The sequence below is a fragment of the Accipiter gentilis genome, chromosome 21 (genome assembly GCF_929443795.1).
Source record: "Accipiter gentilis chromosome 21, bAccGen1.1, whole genome shotgun sequence".
NCBI classification, from domain to species: domain Eukaryota; kingdom Metazoa; phylum Chordata; class Aves; order Accipitriformes; family Accipitridae; genus Astur; species Astur gentilis.
Window position 1 is genome coordinate 17,314,927 of NC_064900.1, and position 12,841 is coordinate 17,327,767.

Consider the following 12,841-nt stretch of genomic DNA (forward strand, 5'->3'; position numbering starts at 1 on the left):
CACTCTAAAGAAATAGGTGCAAGTGCACGTGAAATGGAGCAGAAAGCCACTGAACAGGCTTTGGTATGCTATACCTGTCTGCTCTGCTTTGCCTGTCTGTTCGCTGCTGGACACACAAGTGTTTAGACACTTCTTAGGGATCCTCACATGGATAGAGCCACATGCTTTCATCTTTTATGTGACTGTTAATTGCTTTGTAGCGCAATTCTGAAATTATGTTGATCATCATTCAATATTTAACTGTTTGTACTCTTAAAACAAGGACATAGTGGTCAGAACTGAACCCATCATGCCTGTTAGGCTTTCTGAAAACATATGGGTCTTCTGTTGTGTTTCACTATTTGATCAGATATGGAAATGAGAAGTCCACGCTTAGTACATGCATCTGTCAATTTTCACAGGTTAAAGATCAAATAAACATGGACCTTCAATGATTGCATCATTGAAGTCTGGAGTTGCGCCTGCTTACATTAGTGGCGAAATTGGCCCTAAATTCTTAGCAGATCAGGTAGTTGTTGCATTGGTCTTGGTACACTATATAGCAGGGTAATATACAGTATGACCCAGAGTGGAGCATTGCTGCCTATATAGCAATGATGGTTTACAGTGGGAAGTGAACCTTCCTCTCACAAAATGTGATTTACTTGGCTCAAAACATCAAGGGGCAGGTTTTAAACTGATGAATCCTAAGTGCCTTACTACCTTTGAAAATACGTGCCTGCACCTCTCTCCTTTTTACTTTCCCTATAAATGAGCAAAAAATGTGTCTTCTTTGGGAAGTTTCATCTGCACCTCCCCCTCTGTAGTCTGTATTTTAGGTATACGCCCTGCTGGGTGTAAACCTAGCAAAGATTGAATCCCTCTGGAGCAGAGAAATCCCAGATTATAACACAGGTTCCAAGTCTATAATGCTAAAGTCACAACATAGCTCCACATTTATTAGATAGTCCTCACTTTTTATAAAGGAAAATGTTAGAGGAACTCATAACAAATGCAAGCTGAAAAGCATTAATTTCTCCCATGTGGAAGCACTAGCCATTCTTGGCTAAAAATCTGACACTCTGTAGGTGAAATTATTTGGGTTTTTTACATGCTGCGGGAACATTTTCCCTCTCTCTTCTGCAAGGTGAAATGCTACAGAAACTGTGAGAGCCTAAAGTGTCACAGACCTTTTCTAAAAGAGGTAGGGTCTGTGGCTGGCCCCTATCAGGAAAGACTACTCTGTTGTGTACTGGATTATCTACACAGACCTTGCTGGAGGATTTTATCATGCCATGCCATGCTCCAAATGAGGTCAAAACAAGGAAGCACACACAGGATTTTATCAGCATTCCTGAACTGCTTGAGCCAGTCTAAAACTTAAGTGTGGTTTAAGCTTATCTCTCATAAACTAAAAAATTGGGAGCAATAGCAATGTTACTAAAAAGCCCACTGGGGTGGTAAGTTGTGGGGTTTTTTCTTCTTTTTTTTTTTTTTTTTTAAATCAAAACCTGTTTATCCTTACTTTAGTTGCTTGGGGAGGGGGAGGAAAAAGCTGTATCAAATTTAAATTTATTTTTTTTTTCTTTTCTGAAATGTAGGTCTACAGCATCAGGACAAGAGCAAGGAAACTTCTTGGTTCTGAAGTTCAGATAAATTAAGACCAGCTAGAGCTGGAATCAGCACAGCTGGGCGGGCGATATAAGTCGTTGACTCCTTCTGCATGGGGCAAAGGACACACATGAAGATGAAGAGTCAACCGTTCTGGTTTTGCTATTGAGCCTTTTGTTTGTAAGGCTGTTTATGGGTCCCACAGTGTTGGAAAAAAAACCAAAACCCTAACTTTCCTTGCTTTCCTCATCTGAGCCTGCTGCAGCTGGGCAACCTAACTCCTTTCTGCTCCTTTTAACAGTGTTTTGTTTTGTTCAGCTTGATATTTTTATGAACAGTCTCAATTGTCAGGAGGAAGACTCTCCCTTGACTACAGTGCGCCTCCTTTCAGGAATACAGGATTTTGTAGCTCTTTGTGCATCTATTTTTGTAGAAATACAGAAAGTTTGGGTAAGGATTGATGGGCTATTTTGGGATGATGTATTTTTTTAAAAAAAATTGTAAAATTGTTAAGTTCTGTTTAAAGAACTTGCTCTCAGAGAAGCACTGGCAAAAAAAATGTATAAAATGCTATTTTTAGATGTCTGTGATGTGTTTGTGCATTTTGGTTTTTTTGTTTGTTACCTCAAATGTCTATCTTTCCTTTCTTTTTAAAAAGCTAAACCTCCCTTGTTTCCACGTTACTAGATTTTGATGTCTTTGTCCTTTTGTTCTAGCTTAAGCAAGTATAATTTGCACCTGAAGTTTCAGCCAAATATTTTTTCCTGGTGTTAGATTGTAGTAAGGGTGTCTTTATTTTCTTGCTTCTAAAGGTGGCTTTGTGCTGTGCCGATTGTCAGAAACTTGCAAACACCTTTAGCATGAAACAAAGCCTGGGGTTACAGGAATGGCATTTCCAACCCATGAATTCTTTCAAAATGGACCAAATACTCTCACGGATTTAAATCAGACATGAGTCTGGGCCTCATCTACGCTCCGTTGAAGCTGCTGAACAGAGTCCCCTATGGGTTATGTTTCAGGCACTCATAGTGGTCATAAATACCGGTATACTCTTATTTTAAGTCATGAGGCAGGACTTTCAGTTAAGCCATTTCAACTTACAACATCAGTGTTCAGGAAAGAAATGTCAGTTTTATAAAAATGTGTGACTTGTGGAAACAAAATGTTCTCAGCTGGCCTGATCCGTCTGCTAAGCACCTCAAGGAAAGCGCTGAGATTTTTGACTCCTGTTGACTTCAAATCTGTTTGTCTAACCTAAGATTTGCTGGGGGCGTCATGAGACTCCAGCTGAAGCTCTTGAATTTTGTAAGAAGTTGCACATGCTCAGTGTGCACAAATTCAGGCTTGGCTGCTGTCTGGGTAAGAATCTGAATGTGGAAACGAGATGGCCATGTCTAGCCACAATGCTCTGCAAGGTGTTTGGAAAACCCCATTTCTGGCCTGGGCCTTGGGTCTGACTTGCATAATAATGAGTTTAGTTGAAGCCAAAGTGAGCACGATCCAATCCTGAAAAAGGGCTGCAAGATTTCCCTTGACAGCCACAGTCCTGCAATGAGCTGGACCTGGGTCCTCCATGCCCAGCCCTTGGTGACTCCAGCGAGTGTCAACATGTGCTTAGGTGGGACTGAGCACAGGATTGGGGCCTGGGCTGCCAGATCCTAGCTATTACTTGGAGATGTTGCCTTTCTGCTCTGTGCACCCAGGGTCCCTCTGTAATATTTCCTAAGGCTCTTATAACCTATTATATTTCTGTTACCACTGTTTTCAGACATCCCTGTCTGAAGGACAAACCAGCTAAGTGGAAACCAAGACATAAACACATGGCTGAGATAAGAAACAGTTTAATTTTAAGGCAACGAGCATTGTAAATGTAGGTTTGTCAGGTGGAGACCACATGGATCTGCGTGTCAAAAGGGAGGGGGAGTGTTGGGATGTGCATGCCACTCCAAGGTTCAGGCCTCCCTCCCTGCGCTGCTGCTTTTCTCCAGGCTTTTTGAACTTGATCCTATGAGGTGTTGAGCGTTCTCCTTTGCCACGTGAGAGGGCTTGACATGCTGGCACTGGAGGCATTTGGATTATGTCACAATTTGGCAAGACCCTTAAGTGTGTACCTTGCTGATCTGAAGTTTGAGACAGCGTAAAGTGCTGAATGGGCTATGCTTAAATATTACTTTAAAATAGCAGGGTTGTAGTTTCTGTGTTGAGATGCTGAATTAAATGTGGTGGGGTCTTTTTCCTCATCTTTATAGTCCGTCAACATTTCTTTCTCGTAATGAATTTTACTCTCATGACAGTTCTATATATTATTGCTGCTCTGTTGGAGCTAGCTCCTCAATTTGTCAGTGAATTCATAATGCAATGGGAAAACTGTATGGTAAGGAACATAGTAATAGCTGCCATGTTTCAGTTTCATATCAGGACAGTACAGTTCAGGAAATATCTCAAGAATAAAAGTTCTGACTTAGGAATTCTGACAGTATTAGAAATACTGGGAAGAAAAAAAAAATCTAAGCTTTTTTTTTTTTTTTTTTTTTTTTTTCTCCTGGACTTGGCAAAGCGGAAGGCAAAGAGGCAATGTATCCTCTTTGAACTTCAGGGCTGGAGGGTTTGGGTGCTGAGGGGAGCAAAGGAAAAGGCAATGTTTCTTTTTGACTTGTAGTGTGTTTGACTTCCTGAAATAGTTTAAAGTCTAGCAAGACCAGTCAGTTCATTGCCTTCCTCTTTGCAAGGTCAGGTGATGAAGGAGCTCCTCCTGTTCTCTATAGATGTCAAAGCAGAATGGGACAGGAAAAAACAGGCCCACAGTTTGCACTAGAATCCCTTTCTGGATTGATTTATTGAGTTGATGGGTAGTGGGGATGAGTATGTGGTGAAGCTATTGCCTCTTCCACCTCAAGGCCTACTGTTATGTGCCCAGTTTCCACTGTTGAACCTGTGAGTGTGCTGAAGGAACTTCTGTTGCTCTGCAGGCTTGGGGAGACAAGTGCCAATAAAAACCTGCTATTGTCTATAGCCATTCATGCTCCAGTCAGTTGACTCTGAAAGTCAAATAAATTATTTTTTTTTTCCTCAGTCACTAACCAGCCCCTGTACTAACAAGCAAGTTGAAAGCAAAAGCACAAGTGCAGAGCAGTAGCCCTACTTCTACAGTCTACAATTTGAAGGGTGGGAAAGAAAAAATTCTTCCCTGTGACAAACTTCTAAGTTCAATTCAGCAGATTTACACCCCCCCACACCTCTCACACGCACACTTATACACACGCACAAATGTGCTTATGAGAAGCAGATGCTGTGATGGTTTTGTTCTTGAAAGAGGAGGGGAGTACTTGCTTGCAACGTTGCAGTTACGGAGAATTGATGGCAGTGAGAAAGAAACAGAAATGTTAAGACTACTCATGTTTCCACAGATAGGAAAAAAGGGCCCTTAAAATCAGGTCACCGACAAGTTATGTGTCTTAACATATTACTAAAGGAGTTGTTTCATTCTTTTTGTGTGTGGTGAGTTCTGATGCTGTCCCAAGAAAGTGGATGATTCATTTTGTGAGGATTTATAAAACATGATGTACTCTGTCACTTTCTGGGAGAACATAGGGAAATTATTGTTTTATTTCAAGAAAATCTACATACTAAACTCCTTAAAGTTGTCCAGGATTTGATTTTATTCCTATTAATGTTGAGAAATCTGTTGTCAATTTTTGTGTCTTCATTTGAAGACTGGGAGGGTTCAAGCTGTCCACCAGTTTTTGAAAAGCAGATACCAGCTTCTTTCAGCTCGGCATTTCCATCCCAACGAGATGATGGAATAGTGCAGCTACTGACTGCCCAGCAGATTTGATTTCTGGAAGGCTGGCCAAGCTACACTTGGCAATATTAAAATGCACTTTGTTCTGATTCCTCTCTTCACCAGACACACAAATTCAGTTATCAGTTTTTTATCTGATACTTCTTTCATAGTGTGAAGTTCTTCAGTGAATGGCAGTTTTCTCTTATTTGTCTACTTCTGCCTCAAAACATGCTTTTGAGGATGAATCTCTCATCACAGCTTTCAGAGAGAGCAGAAGTTGCGGGAGGGACGTGTCATGTTTCCCCCGACTTGTACTTAGGATCAACTTGCCTGTACCCAGAGTTTCTGCTTCCAGGCTATTTTGTATGTCTTGCTCTCCTCCCACAATTTTTGATGTGTATGTATATTTTTATAGACATATATATGCACATACATGTGTAGCTATACCTGGTTCCTTCCATGCCACCCTCATGCTTCAAATGCACACCCTTTGGAAATGAAGTGAATGACATCACTAAATCTCATCTGAGACTGAGAAAATGTAGGCATTTTATTGCATTCTCTGTAACCTCAGGAGTGAATGGAATTTCTCCATACTTGTAAAAAGCCAAAATTAACAACAACAAAACCTCCCCCCACCCCTTTCAAACCCCCTGATTTATTGTGTCTGTAAAGATGACCATGGAGCCAGGAGAGTTATGTAGAGAGGTGCAATATATTGCCTTTCAGCAGACAAACATATCTTTTTGAATATGATATTTCAGGTACAAGCTTTTTCTCCATATCAATGGACCAGCAACATATATTTCTTATAAACAATTTAGAATTATGTATATTTTTAAAATTGACTTCTTGGCTTTAATACGTCAGCCTTTGGGCTTTTAAAAGGTATTTGGATGACAAATATTGTTTATGTGTGGATTTTTAAAAAAAGTTGATGCATGTTGTTTGGAACTGAAATGTCATGTAAAGCAGGAAGGTATTTAAAAATAAATACTGCTTTTACATGTTAGCCCTATGGGCACAATCTGACAGTTGTGAGGCAGGAAGTTGTCCCTTTAAAGACTAAGGGATGCTTGCCTGAACAAGGTCAAAATCCAGCCCCTGTGACTGGAGAGGCAGGAGCAATTTTCTTGCAAAGGTTGAGCTGTGAGCAGAGATGATCCTCTCCAGCATTGTATGTAGATGGTTGGGCAGCCACTGCTCAACATGTTAAAATGAGGCTCTGTTGGCAGGTTTATACTTGCCCCATCTTATGGGATGAACCGGTTGCCAAGGGGAATTAGAGATGTCCCTGGAAGCCTGTGTTTTAGCTGCCCTTGGTCTGCACGGCGCCCATGACTCTCTCCCTGTTCTTGCTCTGTGGTCTCCATGACACCATGGTGGGACCTGTGGAAACTGGGCTGGAGTTCCCTGTGAAATATGGGATGGTTTTAGCTCCCCAAGGAGTTTAGGGATGGGAGTAATTAAAGCATCACAGTTATCCCACGCACCTGCTCAAAGGCTCAAGCCTTCAAGGTGGATCAGCTGTGCATCATTGATGATGGCCATTTGTGTACAAGAGCCTGAATACTGCTTCCTCCCCTCAGTGTCTTTGGAAATCTTCGATGGCATTGAGATCATTGGGACCAGCCTTGAATGCCTAAATTGCAGTCTAGTGTTGGCTGGCACAGCGTGGTGGCCTGGGGTCTGGCCCAACGTTGGTGGACATCAATTGGAATCAGCATTGATTCCAGTGAGCTTGGTCTCAGGTAGCTAGTACCTATAGACAACCAATATTTATAGCAGTTGAGGTTTACAGTAATCTAGTAAAGTATCTGCAGAACTATGCTGCACTTTCCCTGCTAGCTGTTTGTAGCTGTTGTTTAAAACTGTCTGTCAAATCAGGGTCCCTCTCCTCCCCCCACCTGTTTTCCAACCCTGCTTCCCTCAAAACTCGATTGAACTTTTTTGCCCCTCTCATCAAAACTGATATGGGGGCTTTGTATAAAGAAAAGTGTCACTGTTTTAATTACTGAATAAATAATTTAATGTGAATTTTATTGGTTTTTTTTTTTAATGTAACATTTTCAGTTTGGTCTGTATTTCTCAACAGTTAGCTAATGCTTTCTTTTTATTCTTACGCAACTAAAGAACTCATAAATCTCTTCGTCAATTACAGCATTCTGAGTTCCTATTTTTTTCATGGGATTAATTTCCATGAGCCAAGGGTTTGTCTTGTGTTGAAAACATTATAAAACAAGTGTTCTAAACTGGTTATCTACTAAAATTGGATGGAGCGAAAGCCTAGCATCAAAGGGATTTCAAGCAGGGCTCTCATGAAGGCACTAGCTTTCCATTTCAGATACTGTCAATTGCTTCTGCTACAAAGTCTTCTTTTTTTTTTAAATATCTTTTTAAGTTGCATTAACACTAGAGGCTATTTTACAATCAGACCTAGTAGAATCACAATGTGGCACTTAGTTTAAGACCCTTTTTAATTTTATCATTTCCTGGCAGTTTTGACAGTCGTCAAGTACAGACTTTTTATGAAAGTTATTTATCTCCAATCAACTTTTTTTGGCAAAGTTTAGTGATTTCCACTAAGGAGGTAACTTTGCCCTTGCTAAAAATTATTTTACAACTGTTTAATTAAGAAATGTTTGTATATCTATGTTCTGGCTCGAGGGCTGAAGGTTTGGTGTTTTGGTCACAGATACATCATTTACTGTTCCAACAGAGGGGAAAAAAATACCCTTGAAACTTTGGCCGAGCACTCAGCTTTTGAAAAAGTGCCACTTGCACGCAATCAACAGGGAGCTGTTAAGAGTTTAGTTGCAAAATCCTCTGAAGATCCTGACCATATGGGATGTACTTTGTTTCAGAGCATCAGGAGATGAGCAGGATTTTCCCCACACATCCTGCTCCAAGCCCTGTTTCCAGGACCAGACAGAAAGCAGGGCACTTTTTCTCTGTGCAAAATCACCGTGTTCTTCTTTCTTAGGCTTGCGAGGAAGAGATGGAGAGAGCTGCCGGCCAGCAACTCAAGGAAAGGAAGGCCAGGAAGATACTGGGTTCAAAAGTTTCCTGTAGCAGAGAATGGGGTTGGGAGCTTCCAGGAGAGAAGCAGTCTCCATGGACAGTGGGGATGAAGATGAGACACAGACCACTGAAAAATAAGCAAATGATGCCTAACAATTACTTGGCTAATACATGAAAGGCATAGAGTGGGATGTGGCAGCCATCAAAAAATACTAGAATAATGTGAGGACTTAGAAATTTGGTATAAACTAAGTGTCAAGGAAAACTTAGGATAAACATAGCAGGAAATGTCTGTCTTTGAAGTGAGCTGTGTACATTGCGGTTTAGTCTGTGAGAAAAGATGTGGGAGACCTGTTGCTTTAAGACAATCACAATTATCCTCAGTGAAGCAACTGTGCTTTAGGAAGCAAGAGTGCGTTAAGCTAGGGGATGAACTAGCTGAAGTGCTTTTTCTTCTCCCCGTATCTTCTGCTGCTCTCACCAGAGTAGGGGTCCCTCTGTGTTGCCCCACACCTGGGCTTCCAGGTGCTCATGGGGGTTATTTCTACATGCTGTCTTTACCTCAAGAAACGAGAGCAGGGGAAGCGATGCTCAAGAGTAAGCATTATTTTCTGACTGATTTTATTCATGACAATCCACGTCCTCCATTAATGTGAATCAGTATCACTCAGCTGGCTTTAGTGATCTTAACGCCCATGGAGAATCTCATCAGTTACATCCGGATAAACTTCATTTCGGGTGTTATCAGCTGGAAACTGCGTCCCAGCCTGGTGCCTGGGGGAGGTGCTTCCCTTGGAGCCAGGACTGAGCTGGGTGACCTCAGCAGTGCTCAGCCCGCCGGGTGCGGGGAGAAATGCCACGGAAAAAGCGAGGACCGGGGCTGGCATCCTCCGCGCAGTGAGTGTGGCCGGATGCCAGCTGCTGGGGCTGGGGCTGGCTGGTCCCGGTGGGACAGGGCTGCCACCAGCCCCTCATGGAGACACCAGGCGCAGTGGGGCTGGTCGTCCCGGCAGGACCTCGGACTCCGAGGGGTTATGTTGCCTGCATGACGTGGGAGGCCGGGTGGGGACCAAGACATCTGGTGAGAATTCCTCATGGCTGAGCTGTGCGTCGGGCTGGGATGCCGATTAATTTAGCTGATTTCTTTTTTGGGGTTGTTGGGAGGAGGAGGGGGGCTGGATGCCACAGCCTTCCAGTAATTGTCTCTCCTTCAGAATATCACTTTTGCTTTCTTTGAAGACAAGCGAGAAATTGCATTTAAAAGAACCCAAAACAACAAACCAGCGCCAGGAACTACACCAGTGTCTTTGCCTTGACAAAGGTACATCTGCAACAGTTTATCACTATGGGAAAATGAGCGGGTAATAAAGTTTAGATGTTGGCCATTGCATGTACAGAGGTATCACAGGCTTTGAAAATGATTTGTTATGTGAATGCCCATAGTAGCACCAAGGTTCAAAGGGAGGTGGTTTGTTTTTCATGCCCATTTACTTATGAATAACACCAGCTCTAATTTCCTCCTCCCACCAGCAAGCAGAGAGTCCTACATTGGAAGCCAAATATAGCAACAAAGATTCCTATATCTGGCCAAAACCAAAAAATCTGTTCCTTTTTAAGAATAACACTATTCTTTTCTGATGGAGATGGATAAAGAGAAAATTCAACTTTAAGGAAGCCAGTTTCTCAGTGGGAAACTCCCTAGTCTCTCTCAAATGCCCAGTGTAAAAGGTATGAACTTATTTTTTGGCATCTGTGAAGAAGCCAATGGGGAGATTTCTGCGGAGCCTCATCAGTAAAGCACTTTTGAGGCGTCAGTCTGGGTAAATCTTCCCCACTCACTGGTGTGCTTTTTCTGCCCTGCTTTGACTGTCTTCTGAGCAACAGACCCAATGGCGAATGGGAACTCCATGAGCTGCGCAGCTACCCCTGCTTTTTCTTTACCCTTTTCTTTCTGGTTTGTTTTTGTGGAGAATTGAATTCCTTGGCTCTGAGGGACAGACTGCTCCACCTGGCAAGTAAGCTCAACGATGCAGCATGGAGCAGCAGCATCACCCCACGCTCCCTTCCTCCTTGCTTTTCTCATCAGGGGCGTTTGCGGGAAGCCAGCCCTATGCTCTTTCCCATGGCCAGACTTTCAAGCTGTGCAGTGTCCACAAAGGGTGACCAGGGACAGTGGCACTCCCAGTTCCCTGCCTGGCTGGTTGAGCTGGAACAGAAGGGACATTTTACCAATAAAACCCAGAAATGCTCATAGCTAAATGCTTCCTCAGGTAATCATTTGACCTTTTCTGAATTGGAGCTAATGCCACCTGAAGATGAGCATGTACATAGGTGTCACTCACTCTACCTGTTTTTAAGCCGGAATGTGCTTTTAAGAGGAGGCAACACCTTCTACCCCTCCACCTCTTCCTGATCTTGAGCAGTTTCTTTGACTTCTTTACACCATCTAAGGAAAGCTATTCAGCACTTCCTTCGAAGGATTTAATGGGAATTCCAACCCACACCCACCACCCACCCATAACCAACTGGTATCTGTGACATGAGCAAAAAATCCCTTTCTCTAATGTACCGGCTGCCCTTGTTTCAGAAGTGTTGCCTCATTCATTTTCAGACTGTTTGGCTGAAGGCCTTTTCTGTAAGGTGGATACTTCAGGATTATAGAGTTAGCTCTTCCTCCTTCCTAATCCCAGGAAACGTGGGATTTTTTTGTTGACTTCAGTAGAAGCAGCCTTGGACCCCTGATGCATTTTAAAGCCAATGCAGGGAAGCGTCATCCAGTGAATATACTTGCACTGGATGTGTTCTGCCAGCCGTGTTACTGATGGAATTTAAATAAACACGGGGATGTTTGGAAATATTTTGTGTATGTAAATATGTAAAATATGTAAAACAAATCTAACAGCTGTGGGGTGTACTTGTTGCTCACGTGAGGAGGCTTTGTGTAATGTTTTTGTTCCATCATCCCCTCTTTTTTTTAAGCATCTGTGTCTGTTCCAAGATAATCACTTCTCTGTGATTCCCACTGGACAAACAGGGAGGAGGCTGAGTGGGCCTATGTGATGCCCTAAAGTCTGCCTGAACTTCTGCGAATAACCTTCTGCTGTATGGTGAAACCTCTTTTCCACAGAGCACAGGAGCACATGCCCTGAGGGCAGCACACAGCAATCGCTCTTCATTAGAGGTGGGATGGTGCCTGGGTCCGACTGAACTTGGCCTTTCAAGAACGGGAACGTAAGACACAACGTGGAGCACACGGTGTTCGTGGCTGTCCGCGGGTGCTTCGTAACTAGCCTGACAAAAGAATTAGTCACTGGTGTATGAGTCTTCATTCCCTGAATTGAATCTGTTGCTTAGGAAAGGGCGACAGTTTTGCAGCCTCAAGTCCTTTATTTAGCCAGGGAGAGCTGAAGCCTACATACACGTGTGATCCTACTGAAGACTTTCAGAGAACTGCAGTAAGAAGAAGAGAAAGTCACCCAAAATAATCTCAGTCCATAGCACTACTAGGCTCCTCACATTACTTTTTTTAAAATGAAACAGTGTGCTGCTTTTTAGACATCCTTGCGGAGAGGGTAATTCATCCTGTATGCACTATAAGTCTCTGCATCACTTCTGAATTCTACAGGATATTTTGTGTGACTTAGCCACCTGTTGTTTTTAATGGTTTTTTTCCACCCTTATCCTTGCTCCTGTTTCCTAGTTCCACTGCTTTAAGGGCAGTCTTCCAAACTCCAGGCTGTCTGGCAATGCGGATATCCAGGGACATGACACAGCGACTCTGTGTGCTCGGTGAGTTTGATCTGTCCACAAGCCATGGTGCTTGGACTCGTGGATGTCAGAAGGTGCAATACAAATACAAGCTCCATTTGTTTGTTTGGTGGTTTCAGTCACAGCAAATGGAAGTGCTTGGCATAAACAACAGCCCTGGGTAAAGGGCAAAGGGGAAGTGGAGCACTGTTCAGCAGGATCCCAGGAGACATTCTGGCTTCTTCAGAAAAAAGCCACATTTACTCTGGCAAGGGAAGTAGCTTAAGTGCATCCTACAGAGACCTGCTGCTACTTGTTCCCCTTGCTCCCAGTTAGCCTAGCTGGCCTTTTTGCCATGCTGTCAATGACATTTCTGTGTGAATAGGCTTGAGGGTATCTTTATGAGATCTAGTACTGTTAGGATCCTCATCCCCACCTTACCTGTGGCCTAATGCAAAAAACCAGCACCGTGGGGACGGAACCCTTTGGCAACCTATAGCATTTTACGATGCCTTAATGCTATATTGTCCTAGTTTAAAAAGTGACAGGTTCCTTAACTCTTGTTTCCTCAGCTCTTGTCCCACATGAATCTTCCAGCAATGTCATATATTCTACCACCAGTTTCCCTTTGCAGTGACTGGAAATTGCTTCCAGCCTGGATGATGCAGTAAAGTATTTGAGGCCACTGTTAAAGCCCAT

General features: G+C 42.9%; 1 protein-coding gene across 1 annotated transcript in view; it reads left to right on the top strand.

Annotated features, from left to right (window-relative positions):
* VGLL3 (vestigial like family member 3) overlaps nucleotides 1-7,411 on the top strand; it is a 28,245-nt gene extending 20,834 nt beyond the window's left edge. Inside the window, exon 4 of the mRNA XM_049825028.1 lies at nucleotides 1,581-7,411. Within this exon, the coding sequence (XP_049680985.1) occupies nucleotides 1,581-1,624 (44 nt within the window). The 3' untranslated portion in view covers nucleotides 1,625-7,411. The remainder of the gene's footprint in view (nucleotides 1-1,580) is intronic.
* Nucleotides 7,412-12,841: the final 5,430 nt, after the last annotated feature.